This window comes from Lucilia sericata, unplaced genomic scaffold, assembly GCF_015586225.1.
Source record: "Lucilia sericata isolate MDLA Ls3-8-SP2 unplaced genomic scaffold, ASM1558622v1 Contig000153F_arrow, whole genome shotgun sequence".
NCBI lineage: Eukaryota > Metazoa > Arthropoda > Insecta > Diptera > Calliphoridae > Lucilia > Lucilia sericata.
The window spans coordinates 361,512-380,992 of record NW_023994184.1 but is presented as its reverse complement, the minus strand read 5'-3'; the positions used below and the strand labels follow the sequence as shown (position 1 = coordinate 380,992).

Sequence of the window (19,481 nt, the reverse complement as noted above, 5' to 3'; positions counted from 1 at the left end):
ATACAAATTTTTCAAATTGCAATAAAAATTTTATTTATGAATATTTTTTGATGAAATTTTACAGTTAGGTAGATTTTTTTACTCAAAATCCAAAATTAAATAAAAATTTTGAATTTTCTTATTAGAAATCCCGGAATTCCCAAAAAAGTTTTAAAAAATCCCAAAAATGGGATTTTTTGGTTTTTTGCCTATTATATCCATACCAGGGGCGGGGTTATCGAAACCCGTTACAAAATGATTAAGAACTTATTGGGTCATATAAAACAGGTCACTATAATTTGATATCGACTATGCGATTTGAGAATTTTTGCTCAAAATTTAATTTTCCATAAAAAATAGGGTTTTTTTGGATGGACCTGGTCCCCTCGGTATCAAAAATTTTTAGGTTTTGTTTCATTTATCGTATTTTATGTAAAGTCAGCTTTCCAAAAAGTATAAATTCTATATACATCTTCTTAGAAACTTTTTAGATAACTTAAAAAGAAAAAGATACTTTTTTCCCAAAAAAATGACAAAAAATCGCCTTTTTTTAATTTTTTAAATTTAAATGCCTATAACTTTGGACTCAGTCATGATTTTTACATAATTCTTTCACTGCTTGGTATATAAACTTGTTGTTAAGCAAATAAAAAAAAATGGCGAAAATCGGAAATATTTGGACCTGCTATTATCAAAAAAACTAAAGTAAGGACGGTAAAAATTTTAAAATTTTAATATTCAAATGCGAATATCTCCTAAACTATAAGAGATAATTTACTGCTACGACGACATTTTTTATAGTGCTCGATGAGGAGATTCTATATACGAAATTTTTTTTAAATCGGAACTCAAATGAAGAAATAGGATCGTTTTAAAAATTTAACATAGCCGAGGTGTCCTAATTTGATGACCCCCCGCCGGGCCCCTGGTTGGCCTATAAGGTCCAAATTCAAAACCTAAACTCGACAACACCTCCTCTTTGTGCACACCAAATTTCATTAAAATCGGATTAACCGTTTAGAAGTTACCGAATTATTTCCCTCTTTTTTTTTTCCTATACCACTGTGGGATGTTAATGTGTAAGAGAGTGTGAGTGTGGGCTTGTTAGTGAGAGTGTTTTTGTTTGTTTTGTTTGAATGAATGAAATTAAAAGAAAGAAAAAAGTGTCATTGTATACAAACAAATACTTTTAAATAATTTGTGTAGACATGTTACTTTTTTGTTGTTATTGTTGTTGTTGTTGGTCCTGCCACAAAACGTTTATTTTTGTGTAAGTTTTAGCTTCTTAGTGTGTCTTCCTTTCCCTTTTCCTACGCTACTTCCTCCCTGTTTTATTTGACTATTATTTTTCGTTTATAGTAAAAAGGAAAACCATTGAGGAATTTCATTAACAACAACAAAATGACATTATTATCAGTTTTCTGTTGGGGTATGATGTGAAATGTCCTTTTTTTAGGCCTTTATTATAATGGAGCAAATGTTGTTGTGTTTTTTTTTTCTTCTTCTAACAGCTCTTGTTATCCAGCTTAATTTAAAGGGATTATGTTAACAAAATTGAATTTTTATGGTGTGTAACGCTCTTAAGATCCTTTTCTGATTCATAATAATATTTATTTAAATGAAAACCATTAGATTTGAATATTTGTTTTCGTATGGCTATTCGTACTATTTCCCCTTTTATCCTTTTGCTTTTATTTTTATTACACTTTTTGTTTGCTAGTTTTTGGTTTAAGTTGAACGACTCTTCAGTAAAAGTTAAATAAATATGTATGTATGTATTTGTATTTATGTTGGGTTCGAATATTTTTTTTAACAAATAAAGAAAACATAATGTGAGTTTAAAAGTTAATGCTGCCATTTGCAAATGTTATTCTAAACAAAATACAAATGCCTGCCAATTGATTATTTTCGACCAAATTTTATTTGCTGATTTTGAGTATTTTGTGCATTTTCATAATAATCATGAAAAGAAAATGAAATTTGTTTGTCACAAAATCTGCCAATTATTTGATAAATAGCCTTTATGCTTTGTAGGCCTAATGCCAAGCACTCGCAATTGACATCTGTCATTTACACTTTTAACAATTCTTAAAAGTTTTATTTAATTTGCTTACTGTCTTTCTATCAGTCTGTGTCTATATTTACATGGTCCTTCTTAAGATATTAAATATTTATAATGAGTTTAAAAATATGTTGTAAAAAGTAGACAAAAAAGCAGACCTCAGAAGACCTTACTGCAAAGGTTTATTAAGCAAATTTTCTTTAAAAATAATGTTCTAGACAGTTTTGATTTATAATCACTGATATCAATGTGATTTCAGTGGGTATACAGTTTTTCATAGAAGTTTTTAATGTATATACGCTTGACCTACATTTTTTTAAATGCGAACCATCTCACTTACTGAAGATATAAATGTCTAATGGAATGTGAAAGTCGAATTTATAGTGAAATTTTAAAGTTTCGACAGAATGCATGAATTTATGAATTTTTCTTTCAAATTTTGATTTTCGAATTTCTAGTGAAATTTCGAATTTCTAGTAAAATTTAAACTTCTAGTAAAATTTCGAATTTATAGTGAAATTTATAATTAATTAAATATAGAATTTCTTGTAAAATGTTGAATTACTGAAACTTCGAATTTTTATTTAAATTACAAAGTTCTAGTGGATTTTCAAAATTCGAGTGAAATTTCGAATTTGTAGGAAAAATTCGAATTATTAGTGAAATTTTGGAATTTCTTGTGAATATTTTGAATTTCTAATAAAATTTCGAATTTCTAGTGAAATTTTGAATTTATAGTAAAATTTTGAATTTCTAGTGAAATTTCGAATCTCTAGTAAAATTTCGAATTTCTAGTAAAATTTCGAATTTCTAGTGAAATTTCGAAAATCTAGTGAAATTTCGAAAATCTAGTGAAATTTTGAATTTGTAGGGAAAATTTGAATTACTAGTGAAATTTTGGAAATTCTAGTGAAAATTTTGAATTTCTAGCGAAATTTCTAAAATCTAGTGAAATTTCGAATTTGTAGGGAAAATTTCGAATTTGTAGGGAAAATTTCGAATTTGTAGGGAAAATTTGAATTACTAGTGAAATTTTGGATTTTCTAGTGAATATTTTGAATTTCTAGTGAAATTTCGAGTTTTTTTGTGAAATTTCGAATTTCTAGTGAAATTTAGAATTTCTAGTGAAATTTAGAATTTATAGTGAAATTTCGAATTTATAGTAAATTTTCGAATTTCTAGTGAAAATTCGAATTACTAGTGAAATTCCGAATTTCTAGTGAAATTGGGAATTTCTAGTGAAATTGGGAATTTCTAGTGAAATTGAGAATTTCTAGTAAAATTGGGAATTTCTAGTGAAATTTCGAAATTCTAGTAAAATTTGTAAGGAAAATTCGAATTACTAGTGAAATTTCGGAGTTTCTAGTGAAATTTCGAATTTTTAGTGAAATTTCTAAATTCTAATAAAATTTCGAATTTGTAGGGAAAATTCGAATTACTAGTAAAATCTTGGTATTTCTAGTGAATATTTTGAATTTCTAGTGAAGTTTCGAATTTCTAGTGAAATTTCGAATATCTAGTGAAAATTCGAATTTATAGTGAAATTTCGAATTTGTATGAAAAATTCGAATTACTAGTGAAATTTTGGAATTTCGAATTTTTAGTAAAATTTCGAATTTCTAGGAATATTTTGAATTATAGTGATATTTCGAATTTCTAGTGAAATTTCGAATTTCTAGTGAAATTTCGAATTTCTAGTGAAATTTCAAATTTCTAGTGAAATTTCGAAATTCTAGTGAAATTTCGAATTTCTAGGGAAAATTCGAATTACTACTGAAATTTTGGAATTTCTAGTGAAATTTCGAATTTCTAATGAAATTTCGATTTTCTATTTAATTTCGAATTTCTAGTGAAAATTCGAAATTTCTTTTTTTTCTAGTAAAATGTAACTAAAAAATTTTGATTTTTAGTTTAATTTCGAATTTCTTGTAATATTTAAAATTTTAGTGAAATTTCGAACCTGTATTAGAGACGATCTAACATCCCTTGTGTACTTAAATTTTGCATAAAGAAACATAACATAAAGAAATATCTCAGATACGTTAAGATGGAGAGTTGAATAATATTTATAAGAATATATTAAGGAAAGGGAAACTGTAAAGAATATCAGCAATAGAGGTCGATTTCCGACAAGGATTCCCGTTATCCGATTTGACTAAAATTTTACACCAGTAATCAAAATCATTATTTTTGGACTCCTCTAATGAGCATTCTACAGTCTACCTTGACATCCACTTGTACTAAGATTTAATTGCATATTATTAGGCTTATGAGGGTGGATTCAAATTTCAATCAAACCTATAAAAAATTTAAACCCTTTTAATATAGTAAATTTTATTCATTTTCTTTCCTTCTTTGAAAGTTGGGATATTTTTAATTAAAAATTGGTTCATTTTTATTACAAATGACATTTATTGGAGGGAATTAAATTTACATTTAATTAAAATTTTATACACATTTAAATTTAATAAGTCTTTATGTAAAACTTTGGCTAAAAATAAAAAATATTCCCCTTAGACAAATGTGGAACTTTTATAGTCCTATTAGATAAAAAAGAAAACCAAATGTTTTATATTTACAATCAAACATTATTTAATAAACTAATTATTTAAATAAAATGGACTTTCGAACATTTTTATGTCTATTGCTTAATTAAAAACGAAACCACAAAAAGTTTTTTTGGTTTTTTCGGCTTAGAAACTAAACAAAAATATTTCAAATAGTAAAAAAAAAATTACACAATTTTATAAATGTGGTGAGACAAATAGGCATAAACACATATCCAAAGTATGAAAACAGATCAATGGTCGGCCAACATAACAAGCAGGAGCCGAGAGCAAATAGTTACAAACTAATTTAAACAAAATTAATAAACAGATTCGACTTTATTATGCGATTAAAGGAATAGGGGTAAAGTCGGTTTTCTTTTTTATAAGTGTAACACTTTCTCTTTATGCCCTTCACTGCTATAGACATTTACACATTTTGTCTAATAAAATATTTCTACATTATTTCCAATTCAATTAATTTTCTTTAATCTACCATCTACTGAAATTACAACTAAAGTTCTTATCGCCAGCACTTTAACCAAAAATAGTTTCATGTCTACAAAAGTATTTTTGTCTTTTTAGTTATTTCTTTGCTGTCCACTTTAATTATGCAATAAATATAATAATTGATTAATAAAAACAAAAAACGAAAACAAAAACAAAAACAATAATTGTAATAGAAAAACTACCAACAACATTTAATACTTACGCACAAAAATATTGCTCATCAATGTTGCTGGCAAACAGAAAACTATTACCAAGATATCAGCAATGGCTAAATTGACAATGAAGTAATTGGTAACAGTTCGCATGTTTCTCATGCGCAGAACAACAGCAATAACAAAACTATTGCCCACCAGACCGACCAGGAATACAATCACGTAAGCAATACAATAGACAATGGTCATTACCAACGAGTGTCTGTAGAGAAAATCAAAATCAGCCGTTTCCAATTCCCAATAGGCCGATTCATTGTTCGCAGTCGATGATGATGTCTTCATGCTGTTCACAGCAACAACGGTGGTTTCATAGAAATTCTCCTGTAAACCACTCAAAACAGTGGCGGAGGATGATGAGGGCGACGATGCAGTTGCAAAAGATGCTGACACTGAAGTTGTTAACGCTGAAGCCGATAATGATGATGTTGTTGTTGGAGACAATGTAACGGTGGCAGTGGCTGTGGTCATAACGGAACCCAAAAGTGTATCCATTAAAAGACCTCGATTATTATTGGCTGCTGTAACAGCTGCTGCAGCGGCAGCTGTGGTAGCATCCGTTAAGTAAGCAGTGGGACTAAAAACTGTATCATATATATCCACTGATACAGTAGAATTGCCATAATCATTGACCGCATTAATGAGATTGCCATTGCTGTTGGCTAAAAAAGGTTGCAACTCGAATAGATTATGACTAAAATTATCCATTATGTTAATGTTGCTGTTGTTGTTGTTGCTGCTTTTGTTATTAATACCACTTCCACTGTCTTCTACGTTATCGCTTACTTTAGTAAAATTATAATCCAAAATTGCTTCAGCATAATCCATTGTTTTCAATTGTTTAACTGCTTCTGCTGACACTGCTGGCTGTGACACTGGCACTGCATCATAATAGTCTTTTAGGGGTTTTTCACTTTTATGCAGATGTTTTCTTTTTATATGAGAAGCTACCATCTCTTAGGTTTTTCTTTTTTGGTTTTTATTTTATTAGTTTTCAAAAGTGTTTCTTAACTTGAAATTTATTTAGAACATTTTCTTTTTTGTCAAGATTCTTTGTGTTTTATTACTATTAATAATATTTCTTATTTCTTTTGGTATAAAATTATTTTATCTTAAAATTATTTTAAGTATTTATTAAAAAGTTATTGATTTATTTATCTATTTTTAAGTATTTTCAAGTACTTCTGCGAAAAAGCTGTTTTGCTTAAAAAATATGAAAAAATAATATTTTAAAATAAAGTCAGGAACACGTAATGCCCTACACCAGCTTGATATACATCAATGCCCTAGACAATAGTACAGTCAGTAGTCTAGATAATAGTCTAGTTAATAGTCAGGTCAATAACCTTGTCCAATTAATAGCCTAATCAGTAGTTAAATCCATGGTTTAGTCAATAGTCTAGGCAATAGTCTGGTCAATATTATAGTCAATAGTCTGGTCAATAGCCTAGTCAATAGCCTTGTCAACAGTCTAGTCAATAGTCCGGTCCATAGTCTAGCCAATAATCTAGTCAATAGTCTAGTCAAAATTCTGGTAAATTTTCCAGTCAATAGTTTAGTAAATAGTCTTGTCAATAGTCTGGTCAATAGTCTTACCAATAGACTAGTCAGTAGTATTTTCAATAGCATAGTCAATAGTCTGGTCAATAGTCTTGTCAATATTATAGTCTATAGTCTAGCAAATAGTCTAGTCAATAGTCTAGTCAAAATTCTGGTCAATTGTCTAGTCAATAGTTTTGTAAGTCCTCTTGTCAATAGTCTGGTCAGTAGTCTTGCCAATGGTGTAGTCAAAATTATTGTCAATAGTCCAGACAATAGTCTAGTTCATAGTATATTTAATAGTTTAGTCCATAGTCTCAATACTCAATAGCCTACCAAAAGTCTTGTCAATATTATATTTAATGGTCAATAGCCTAGTCAATAGCCTTGTCAACAGTTTAGTCAATATTTTTGTCAATATTCTTGTCAATAGTCTAGTCAATAGTCTTAGCGAAAATTCTGGTCAATTGTCTAGTCAATAGTTTTGTAAATAGTCTGGTCAATAACCTTGCCAACAGTCTAGTTAATAGTCTTTTCAATAGTATAGTCAATAGCATTGTCAACAAGCTAGTCAATAGTTTCGTCAATAGCCTAGTCAATAGCCTTGTCAACAGTCTAGACAATAGTCAAGTCTATCAAGTCTAGGCAAAATTCTGGTCAATTGTCTAGGCAATAGTTCTGTAAATAGTCTTGTCGATAATCTGGACAATATTCTTACCAATGGTCTAGTCAATATTCTTGTCAATAGTCCAGACAATAGTCTAGTTCATAGTATAGTTAATAGTTTAGTCTATAGTCATTTCGATAGTCTAGTCAATAACACTGTGTGTAATTTTTTAAGTCATGGATGAATAACCATATACTCAATAGCCTAGTCAAAAGTCTTGTCAATATTATAGTTAATATTCTGGCTTATAGCCTAACAATAGCCTTGTCAATAGTCCAGTCAATAGTCTAGTGAAAATTCTGGTCAATTTTCTAGTCAATAGTTTTGTAAATAGTCTGGTCAATAGCCTTGCCAACAGTGTAGTCAACAGTCTAGTCAACAGTCTTGTCAACAGTCTAGTCAATAGTCTGGTCAATAGTCCAGTCAATAGTTTTGTAAATAGTCTAGCAATTAGTCTGGTCCATAGCTTTGCCAACAGTCTAGTCAATAGTCCAACCAATATACTAGTCAATAGCCTAGTAAATAGTCTAGACAATTGTATAGTAACTAGTATAGCCAATGGTCTAGTCAATATTCTTGTCAATAGTATAGTCAATAGTATAGTCAATAGTCTGGTCAATAGCCATGTCAACAGTTTAGTCAATAGTCTTGTCAATAGTTCAGCCAATAGTCTAGTCTATAGCCTAGTTAATAATATAGTAAATAAATGGTCTTGTAAATAGTCTTGTCACTAGTATAGTCATTAGCCTTATCAATAGTCCAGCCAATAGTATGGTAAATAGTCTTGCCAATGGTCCAGTCAATATTCTGGTCAATAGCCTAGTTAATAATTTAGTCAACAGTCTATTTAATAGTCCAGCCTATAGTCTAATTAATAGTTTAGTCAGTAGTCTAGTCAATAGTCTAGTCAACAGTCTTAGTAATAGTCCGGTCAGTAGTCTAGTCAATAGTCTGGTCAACAGCCTGAGACCAAGTTATACATTTCTAAAAGATTGGACTTGATATCTCGAATCCCAATAATCCTTTAGAAAATTATACTTTGATCTCTGAGTTAAAAATTTGTCGATCTGTGTAATATTGTCCATTAGTCTTGCCAAGACTCAGTCTTGTCTTATCAGTAGTCTAGTCAATAAACTAGAACGGACAAGATTAAATGTGGGAAGTGGGAAATGGGAAGGACCATTATTTTTGAATTATTATAAGTGGTGTAGGAGATAAAAAAAATATATATTAAAAGTGAGTGTCTTTTATGGTTTTGTCATATTTATTGTATGTTTTAATTTATTTCAGTTTTTTTGTTATTTTCGCACATTTTTTTACACATAAATTTAAAGTTAATATCTTTTAAAAGGAAATAATACATTAACATAATTTCCTGATTTATAAGCAATTTTTGTTATTTACAAAGAAATCATAATAATTGAGTACAGTCGACTGAGCAACAAGGAAAAATGCTTAAAAATAAATGTTTTTGTTTAAGGAATTAACAAAAAAATAAAGCTTTTTTAGTTATTGAAGTTAAATTTAGTGACCAAAAATAAAACACATGTTTTAACATTTATTTATTTATTTATGTTCTAACTGTCTACACATGTTAGTAACAAGCGAACAAACGCCAACGCCTTATGTATTAAGGTTTTTTATCACTTTCATCAAATGTTACTTACATCCATTAAGTTATAAAAATCAATTACGTCTTTTATATGTACGATGTATGTAATTCTATTATGTTTTAAGGAATTCAGCTTTTGTAGCTTTTTTAAAAAAAATAAAGATTTATTGACGAAAACAATTTGTTTTTGACACACACACATATACTATTTTTGAGGTAGAAAAAACCATTAAGCTTATGGGTATTAAGAAAATGTGATTAATGTTTGTTTTATTTTAGTTCAATTACAAAATTCCAAAAAAATGTAAAGAATTTCTATTACGTTCATGAAAAAAGGGTGGACAAAATTTAAACACTTTTTAACACTCAAGAAATTTGGTTAAAGTTTTGAAGGGTTAAGGCAGAAGGCAATTAGAAATATTTTAGAAAATTCAAAGTCATGAATATTAATATTTTAAGTAAATTGTAATTACATACTAAAAGGTTTTTAATATGAAAATCAATTTTTAATGGAAAATTTTCAGTGACCGGGATTTTCATTGTTGTAAAGATAGGACGGTGTTATAAGGAGCTATAAATGATTTTGAGGTTGAATGAAAAGTTGAAGTAATCACTGATATTCCTTAGATATTAATAACTCGATTAAACTCATTTAAATGAAACTACAACCAATTTTAAATGGAATTTCGAAATTCCTTTAAAACTTCCAAAACTAAACTCATAATTATACCCTACACCACTTTAGTGGGGAGGGTATATTGGGTTTGTGCTGATGTTTGTAACGCACAATAATATTGGGTCTATACCCACCTTAAAGTACACCAATCGGCTTAGAATCATTTTCTGAGTCGATTTAGCAATTTTGAAGATAATTCAATGAAATTTGGTATATGATCTTCTATTGTCACAGGGATGAAGCCTATTGAAAATGGTTAAGATCGGTCCATTATTTCACCTAGCCCCCATACAACTGAACCTCCGAATAGGGCTTGTAAACCTTGTAATCAAACAGCAGGTCGAAATTTTGAAGATAATTCAATGAAATTTGGCACACAATCTTCTATGGTATCGGAGACGAAGCCTTTTGAAAATAGTTAACATCGGTCCATTATTTCACCTAGGCCCCATACAACTGAACCCGCCGAATAAGGCTCTTAAGTTCATAATTATGTTTAATATACTCGTATCTCGACAAAAAGCTGCAAAACCAAGTTCTATAGTAGCCTTGATGACCCTCAAAAATTTTATAGTTATAGGGTCTCAATTGACCATAGCCCCTATACAAAGCCCCCTTCAGAATTTGACTTAAATGTCCACAATTTTATTCAACAATAAATATCTTAAGTATATCTGAGGCAAGGTACAATTCAACTTAAATGCTTTATTATGAAAACTAAATCACATTTTAATTTTGTAACAGTTGTAGGGTATTATATGGTCGGCCTCGCCCGACTATAATTTCTGACTTGTTAAAATTGTAAATGTTTGAGATTTTCGATTAATTTTAAAACCGTTCTATATTTCTTTCTTTATTATATGTTTTCTTTTTTTAAAGCTAAAATGTAAACAACCCATTCGCTATGAACTTAAAAAAATGAACCACGGGTAGTATGAGTAATATTTATCTAAACTCTAATTTACATTTTTTACATTAAGACAAATTCACTCAGGGCACTTAAAAACACGCGTATTTGTTTTTGTACTCATCTCTCCACAACATTCATCACAATAAAGATATTTTTTATCTAATAAAAGTAATAAAAAACATAATTCGCATCAAGTTGATATTGCCACAACCTCTGGGAGCCACTTTTGTCAACAATGGTCAATGAATTTTGGTGTAAATTCATTTTCAATTAAATTTCGTTTTTTTTAAACAAAAACCAGCAGTTCCAAGTTGTGCTTTGTCAAACTTAATGTCAATATTTGTTTAACTAAGTGCACACCTTGCGCACACGAGAGTGCTTGAAGAGAATTTTAAACTTTTGAAATTTGTAAGGTTTAATTTTTTTTGAAAACGAGTTGCTAAAGTAGAAAAAAAAACTGTGGAAATTCCCTTTTTATTTCCTTTCACTAAAATATGTTTTGTTGTTTGTTTTTGTTCGATTTCAGTTTTCCTTTTTCAACTATTTTTTTTAATGAAATGTCAGCATAATTTTCAAATAATATATGCTGATAGTGTGTGTGTGTGTGTATGTGTGTCGGTGTCTCTAACTTGTCTGTCCGTTGACAAGGGAATCGTTAAGACCTTGATAGCATATTATAGCTAAGGTCATTGCATACATATCTTTACATATACATACATATAAACATAGTTAGTACATTCATTGCATACTACTACAATTTTACAGCTACAGATAGACTAAAAACAACACATGTGCAGAATTTAAACAAAAACAACAAAAAACACTATTATACATATACTGTAGTGTATAATGACATTGATATTTTTTATCACTATTTTTTTCCATTTTTCGGTTCTTTTCCATAACAACTTAATTCAAAGGATTTTTCAAGTTTGTAACCTTTGACCCATCATCCATCTATTAACACTACTAGCTTATGCATTTATGTACGTGTACAGGAATTTTCTAAAAAAGAAAACTATAAAACAAGTTTTAATAGTATTATTTGTCAAATTAACTATTTTTTATATATTCTTTGTTTATTTTTATATTAACCCCTCATAAACCACTTTAATGGAGAAGGTATTAGACGTCTATGGTCTTTGGCCATTCTACCACCTTAAAGTAATCGGCTTAAAAAAAGCTCGCCTTCTGAGATAATGTTCGTCATTGAAATTTTAAGTACAAGAGATTATTGATGACAGATTTTACTAAACATTGAACCAGACTATTGCCTATTCTATATATAGAAGAGTCTAGACTAATTACTCCACTATTGACTAGACTATTAATTAGAGTTTTATCTGTACTATTCACTAGACTACTGACTAGACTACTTACTATGCTATCGACTAGACTATTCACTCGACTACTGACCAGACTATTGACTAGAATAATGCCAATACTATTGACTAGAATATTGACCAGACTATTAACTAGACTATTATCTAGAATATGGCCTAAATTATTGACTAAACCTAAACTATTACTAGACTACTAAAGTAAACTATTAACCAGATTACTGACTAGATATTGACCAGAATTGAACTATTGTCTATAGTCTTGAACTATTATCTATAGTCTTTTGACTAAACTATAGACTATAGGCTAGACTGGTCTATAGACTAGACTATAGACTAGACTATAGACTAGACTATAGATTAGACTAGACTAGACTATAGACTAGACTATAGACTAGACTATAGACTAGACTATAGACTAGACTATAGACTAGACTATAGACTAGACTATAGACTAGACTATAGACTAGACTATAGACTAGACTATAGACTAGACTATAGACTAGACTATAGACTAGACTATAGACTAGACTATAGACTAGACTATAGACTAGACTATAGACTAGACTATAGACTAGACTATAGACTAGACTATAGACTAGACTATAGACTAGACTATAGACTAGACTATAGACTAGACTATAGACTAGACTATAGACTAGACTATAGACTAGACTATAGACTAGACTATAGACTAGACTATAGACTAGACTATAGACTAGACTATAGACTAGACTATAGACTAGACTATAGACTAGACTATAGAGACTAGACTACTAGACTAGACTAGACTATAGACTAGACTATAGACTAGACTATAGACTAGACTATAGACTAGACTATAGACTAGACTATAGACTAGACTATAGACTAGACTATAGACTAGACTATAGACTAGACTATAGACTAGACTATAGACTAGACTATAGACTAGACTATAGACTAGACTATAGACTAGACTATAGACTAGACTATAGACTAGACTATAGACTAGACTATAGACTAGACTATAGACTAGACTATAGACTAGACTATAGACTAGACTATAGACTAGACTATAGACTAGACTATAGACTAGACTATAGACTAGACTATAGACTAGACTATAGACTAGACTATAGACTAAACTATAGACTAGACTATAGACTAGACTATAGACTAGACTATAGACTAGACTATAGACTAGACTATAGACTAGACTATAGACTAGACTATAGACTAGACTATAGACTAGACTATAGACTAGACTATAGACTAGACTATAGAATAGACTATAGACTAGACTATAGACTAGACTATAGACTAGACTATAGACTAGACTATAGACTAGACTATAGAATAGACTATAGACTAGACTATAGACTAGACTATAGACTAGACTATAGACTAGACTATAGACAAGACTATAGACTAGACTATAGACTAGACTATAGACTAGACTATAGACTAGACTATAGACTAGACTATAGACTAGACTATAGACTAGACTATAGACTAGACTATAGACTAGACTATAGACTAGACTATAGACTAGACTATAGACTAGACTATAGACTAGACTATAGACTAGACTATAGACTAGACTATAGACTAGACTATAGACTAGACTATAGACTAGACTATAGACTAGACTATAGACTAGACTATAGACTAGACTATAGACTAGACTATAGACTAGACTATAGACTAGACTATAGACTAGACTATAGACTAGACTATAGACTAGACTATAGACTAGACTATAGACTAGACTATAGACTAGACTATAGACTAGACTATAGACTAGACTATAGACTAGACTATAGACTAGACTATAGACTAGACTATAGACTAGACTATAGACTAGACTATAGACTAGACTATAGACTAGACTATAGACTAGACTATAGACTAGTTGGGACTTATGTTTTCACAATATAGACAAATAGTGTAGCGTATTATATGAATAAATCTGACCGACCGTACATTCGTATTTGTTTCTTTTTGGGGATTTTAAATCTTTGAAATTTCAAAACAATTTCTGTCAGAAGTCAACTCAACGAAGAAAAAGCATCATCATTCAAATGGTATTAAAAAATGTACAATAAAAAAACTTTATGAAATTGTTTCTATTTTTTTCAACTTTGCTCCTACACACACACACACATTCGATCATAAATTCAAACATTAATACAAAAAAATATATAATAAAACAAAAAAAGCATATGTAAACATATTTGTACAACTACTTACTACTAGTAGTGTTAATAAACATAATAATAGAATGAATCAAGTGCAAAAAAGGAAATATGACTTTTAACACAATTCATAAAAAGAAATACTTTCAAACATCCTTACAACTGTCTGCCTCTGAGTGTGTATGTGTGTTGTTTCCTCATCCTTTTGTTACAATAAAAAAGTGTGCAAAAAAAAGTTAAAACAAACACTGTGATTCAACCAGCCAGAAAAAAGAGAAACTGACAAGATAAGAGTCTGGTTGACAGTTTGACTGGATGCCTGGCTGTCTTCTATCTATTTGGTTGCTATGACACTTCTTTTTAAATAGGGGCACCAGGATACAAAATATGAATGTTTAAAACTACACATTCATAAGTGTTCTACTTATGTGTGTGTGTGTGTGTGTGTGTGTGTACCAGTGAGTGTGCTTAAGTATTCCTTCAGTAAAATAGTGCGTGTCAGTCATATGAACAATCAGACTTTTAGGCACCAAGTGGCACATTAACCAGTATAAATCAGACACAAGCTGGAATAAAAAAATTTTCCTTAATACAAATGACAACACAACCCTTATACTATAAACGCATATATTTATAAATAAATACATATACAAATAAACGGAATTAGCAACAATACTTCAACAATTTAACTGTTGTTACTTCATATGTGGCAAGAAAAACTCTTTGCAAAAACTTTATCTCCAACTGACGATTACACCATTTTAAGTGTAATTAATGTATACAAATCTTTTTCCGGAAAATTATGTTATTATTTTTAGGGTCTTAAGATGTTTAATGAGGAAAAAGTTTTTATCTTTTTAAACCATATCTAGAAAAAGTTTAAAAAAGTCGTTTAAAGGGTTTTTTTGGAGTTAAAGAGTTGCTGCTGAGATTGAGGTGGAAAATATATGTAAAGTTTAAAAAGTAATTATTTATTTTCCAAAACAAAAGAAATCTTTTCAGGGAAAGATAAATTAATTTCTTATGTTAAAAAGCTCTTGAGAAAACCAGGTTTCCAATATATCACTTGATATTCGCTCAGCAAAAACATGTTTATGACTTGTACTTACTTAAAAACTTACTATTCAATGACTACTACATACAGCATGCATTACTTTAAAGGAGTCTTATAATGACTAATACTTTTTTCTTTTAAATATTTGACGCAGTGGATATACACATATATACTCCTTATTTGTAGGTGATCGTTGTATGTACTTACCTTACTCCCTACTTGTAAGCGAGATTGGTAAGTACAAAGAATTCAGGCAGTAAATAGCTTAGATATTTCCTAAGATCGGAGAAAAGTACAATAAGTAAATTGTCTTGTTACTATTGCTGATCAGCTAAGTAAATATACATACATAGTTGTAAGTCTTTAGCAAAGCAGTTTGTACGTAATACGAAGGACCATGTATAATAATTGCCCACTGTGTGACCTTTGTAAGATATTTAGGAGCGTTGGAGGTCTCTCAAGTTCGGCCAGGGATAAAACCAACGATGCCTTAACAAAACTTATTTTATCGAATTAATCCGTAGATTTTCTGTAACATCTAATAGAGCGTATTTGCATGGGATTCTCGAAATTTAGGGAGTTTCCTAAATGGATCCTTGTAACTTTAACTTTTAAAAGTTTTCCACCCAAATCGATTGATTTTATTAATCACATGGTTATGGAGTCAAACTAACAAATTTGATTAGATCAGTTAATCCATAGCACAACTTCTGGATAATTCAGATCAAAGAGGCAACTTGTGCTGAGATATTTCATCTCTTAAAGATTGTAAGAAGCCACTCAATCCCTTCAAAATTTATCTCTCTCATTTGGACTATTTTTTTTTTTTTAAATCATTGATATCGGAGAGAACTAAACAACTTCTTGTAATCTATGAGAGAAAGTACAGATCGTAAAAGAGGCTTGAAAACTGTCTGTACTATTGCACAGTGTTTTAGAAATATGTATTTATGCATAATTCGATATCTCATGAACTATTGGAGATATTTTAAGAAAATTAAGCTCTTTCGAAGCTAAAGTTTTTTCGAGTAGATTTACATTTCTTTGGCTTTGGCCGGTCTGCGGTCTTTCTTTTAAATCCCCAAAAATACATTTGTGAACCGAATAGAGTATATTTTTTATTAATACAAATGTGTGTATGTGTATAAAAGAACTTACTGGTAACTTCTTTCTGATTCCGAATTCGGATTGTGAATTTATCCATCACATCAGGTTTTCAAGATATTGTGTCATAAAGTTTCAAAGCCCCAATTTTTTAACCATTTTTGAGGCACTATTATAGAAACCTTTTTATAAAATTTAGGTTAAGATATCACGAAAAAGAAGAAGATATAACGGATTATTTTAAAACCAACAGATATATATAAAGCAGACTTCGCATTGATATAACGTCTCAAATATGGTCAAAAAAGAGTTTTTTTATGACACGATATCTCGAAAAACTGATTTGATGGATAAGTTCTGAGAAAAGTATATTTTGGTCCATCGGTTAAGAATTTGTTAGAATTAACCTATTTTTATATTTTTAAAAACAATTTTGTAATTTTAAAACATGAGGCTATAGTTTAGTAATAGTTCATGAACTAATGAACAACCTTTTCAAAGAATTTTGATATACCATATAAAAGGTTAATTTCCCTTTTGTGACTTACCAATGTCAATTTAAAACTTCACGTAATAATTTTCTTAGGAATTCATTTAAAATCACAAAAAAACACGATATAATCCATAATAATTTCCTCAACAGCTTATTATTAAAAGCACTTAGAGAGGTGGCATAGATTTAGCTTAACCCACTTAAAAACTTCTGCTCCTTTGCTACCAATAAATTTGTTGCACTCTCTTATTTAAACGAAACATTTCAAAAATAAACTAAATTAATTAACAGCACGTATGTACCTATAAATTGTATTTATTATTAACAAATATAAATAATTCTTAATGCAACATTTTAATTAACAAAATTTCAAAATACATATTTAGTATTCATATTTATATGAATGTATCCTTAGTGAAACCACAATCAAGTGAATGTGTGACCCACAACCACAGCAACAAATGCAACACAATTGAATCAATTAAAAGCAAAATAGGAAAAAAACATCAACATCCTTTTACGTTTACAGAATTTAAATTAACCGTAAGAAAAAAAATCATTTTCCACAAAATGCAAAAAAAAATATAGAAAATCATATCGAAATTGAACCCAAAATTGAAAATGGTGTAACACGATATAATTTGCACGTCTGCCTTTGGCTTTGTGAGTGAGTGTGTGTTGATGAAGTGAAAAAATCTTAAACTTTTATGACATCTCGTGACATGTACGACAACAATTATTATGATTTCTTTTTATAACTTTTTTTTTTGCAATAGTAAGTAGTTGTTGTTGTAGTTTTTGCTGCTAGAAAATTGCTATAAAAAATTAAGAATTTTATATAAAAAAAAACTTGTGTGCTCATTTTAAGAGTCAATTTAAAATGTTTAACCCCTTGGTTTTTATTATGGGTATTTTTATTTAGTTTTTTATTGAGGTTTAAATTTTAAAAGAATTTTAAATTTTTATATCTCAAAAAACGCTTTTATGCTTAATTTTTTAAGTTTTAATTTTTATAACAGTTTTATTTTAAGTTTTTAATATTTTATTACTTTATTAGTTTTTTAATTTTTTTTTTTTTTAAGAAAATTCAAATCAAAAATAACCGTTACATTATATTGCCTTCACTTTTATATATTTTTTTTATTTTATTCAATACCATTGACCAGTTTTTGTTAATAAAAACGTACTGAACAGTTCCGCGTGCCAAGCAATACTGGAGCAAATGTTAAATTGCTTTTGTTTAAGGCTAATGCACGTTACTCTACTCTACTTAATAAAATGTATGTATGTGTGTCAAATGTGTGTGGGTTTGCAGCAGGGATGAAGGATTTGGTACTTTTTTTGAAAGGTACTTTTGGTAAGTTGAACAAAATACTTAAAAAATTGCATTAAAATTTGAAAAAATTTTGGAACTTCAAAGAGATCCAATTTCCATTGTTTTGGATTTAAGAGATCCAATTCCTCACATTTATGAAGATCAAGTTGTGTTTAAGCAATGGTCTGCAACTTAAGGAACCTCACCAAAAAGTTTTAGTGATCAGTTTATGCCATTTCTGTGGAGGATACTAAAATCATAAGCGGTTAAAACTTAATTTTTGTAAGAAGTACAAATCGATTGTACCGCATCAAACTGTAAATTTGTCCTTGCATCATTTGAATAGAGACCAACATGGCCATTAGAGATCATCAATCTACCTTCCAAGTCAAACATCTTCTATATACCATCTAATTTTTAATAAATGAGACAAGTTCCGGCATTCTATAACAACCTTAAACTTTCATTTAAGTAGGAGTTGATGTTTTCGAATCAAGTTTAGTACATTTTGATATCGTGTACCAGAGGCTATACTCTGCAACATGACCGAATATCGGCCTTGATCGAAATTTCGCTGGATATATTGTTGTTCGACTTCTAAACTTAATATAAGATTTGACATTTTCATAACGTTAGGTTATGTGGGTTGCTCGCTAGTTAGCGACTTCAATCGGAAGCCTTGTGGCCCATTGTGATACCCGTAGAATAACCATTCCCTTATGTTGAGAGTTTATAGATAAAGGAGAATAGTTTCCCTTAATTCCCTTAATTTGGTTGACTATGTGGTTCCTGCCTCTCCGTGAGAACTAGCCGATCATATTTACAAGTGACGCATCTCTGGGACAGAGTGGTCTGTGCATTTGTAAGGCTGGGTAGTCACATAGAAGGTATTGTACCGATTCCTCTTCTTCCTCATCCAAACAAGATCTACAGTCGCTATAACGTGGGTAGCCCATACGTTCCGACATATGTTCAATCATACAGTGCGCAGTAGTTATACCCGTGAGAAGCCTAATCAAGTTCTTACTAAAAGACAAGAGAGTCCTAGTCCTATCCCTTCATAAAATTCGCATAGATTTCGAGGATGTTTATCGGTGATGATTTGAGCATATGCTGAGGATCCTCGTATTCGTGTATCAACATCACAATGACCGCCGCATCGAAATTTCGATCTATATGTCGTAATGTCGATTATCAATTCTCTGTTACCAATATCCGAAGACTTTCGTTTAACAATTGATGGTTCTTAATCCAATTTAAAGCCCCTCAACCTTATGTAATAGAAGCT

General features: G+C 29.9%; 1 protein-coding gene across 1 annotated transcript in view; it reads right to left on the bottom strand.

Moving 5' to 3' along the window:
* LOC119601256 (neuropeptide SIFamide receptor) overlaps positions 1 to 6,355 on the bottom strand; it is a 37,416-nt gene extending 31,061 nt beyond the window's left edge. The window contains exon 1 of the mRNA XM_037952083.1: positions 5,300 to 6,355. Within this exon, the coding sequence (XP_037808011.1) occupies positions 5,300 to 6,260 (961 nt within the window). The 5' untranslated portion in view covers positions 6,261 to 6,355. The remainder of the gene's footprint in view (positions 1 to 5,299) is intronic.
* Between the last annotated feature and the right edge of the window lie 13,126 nt (positions 6,356 to 19,481).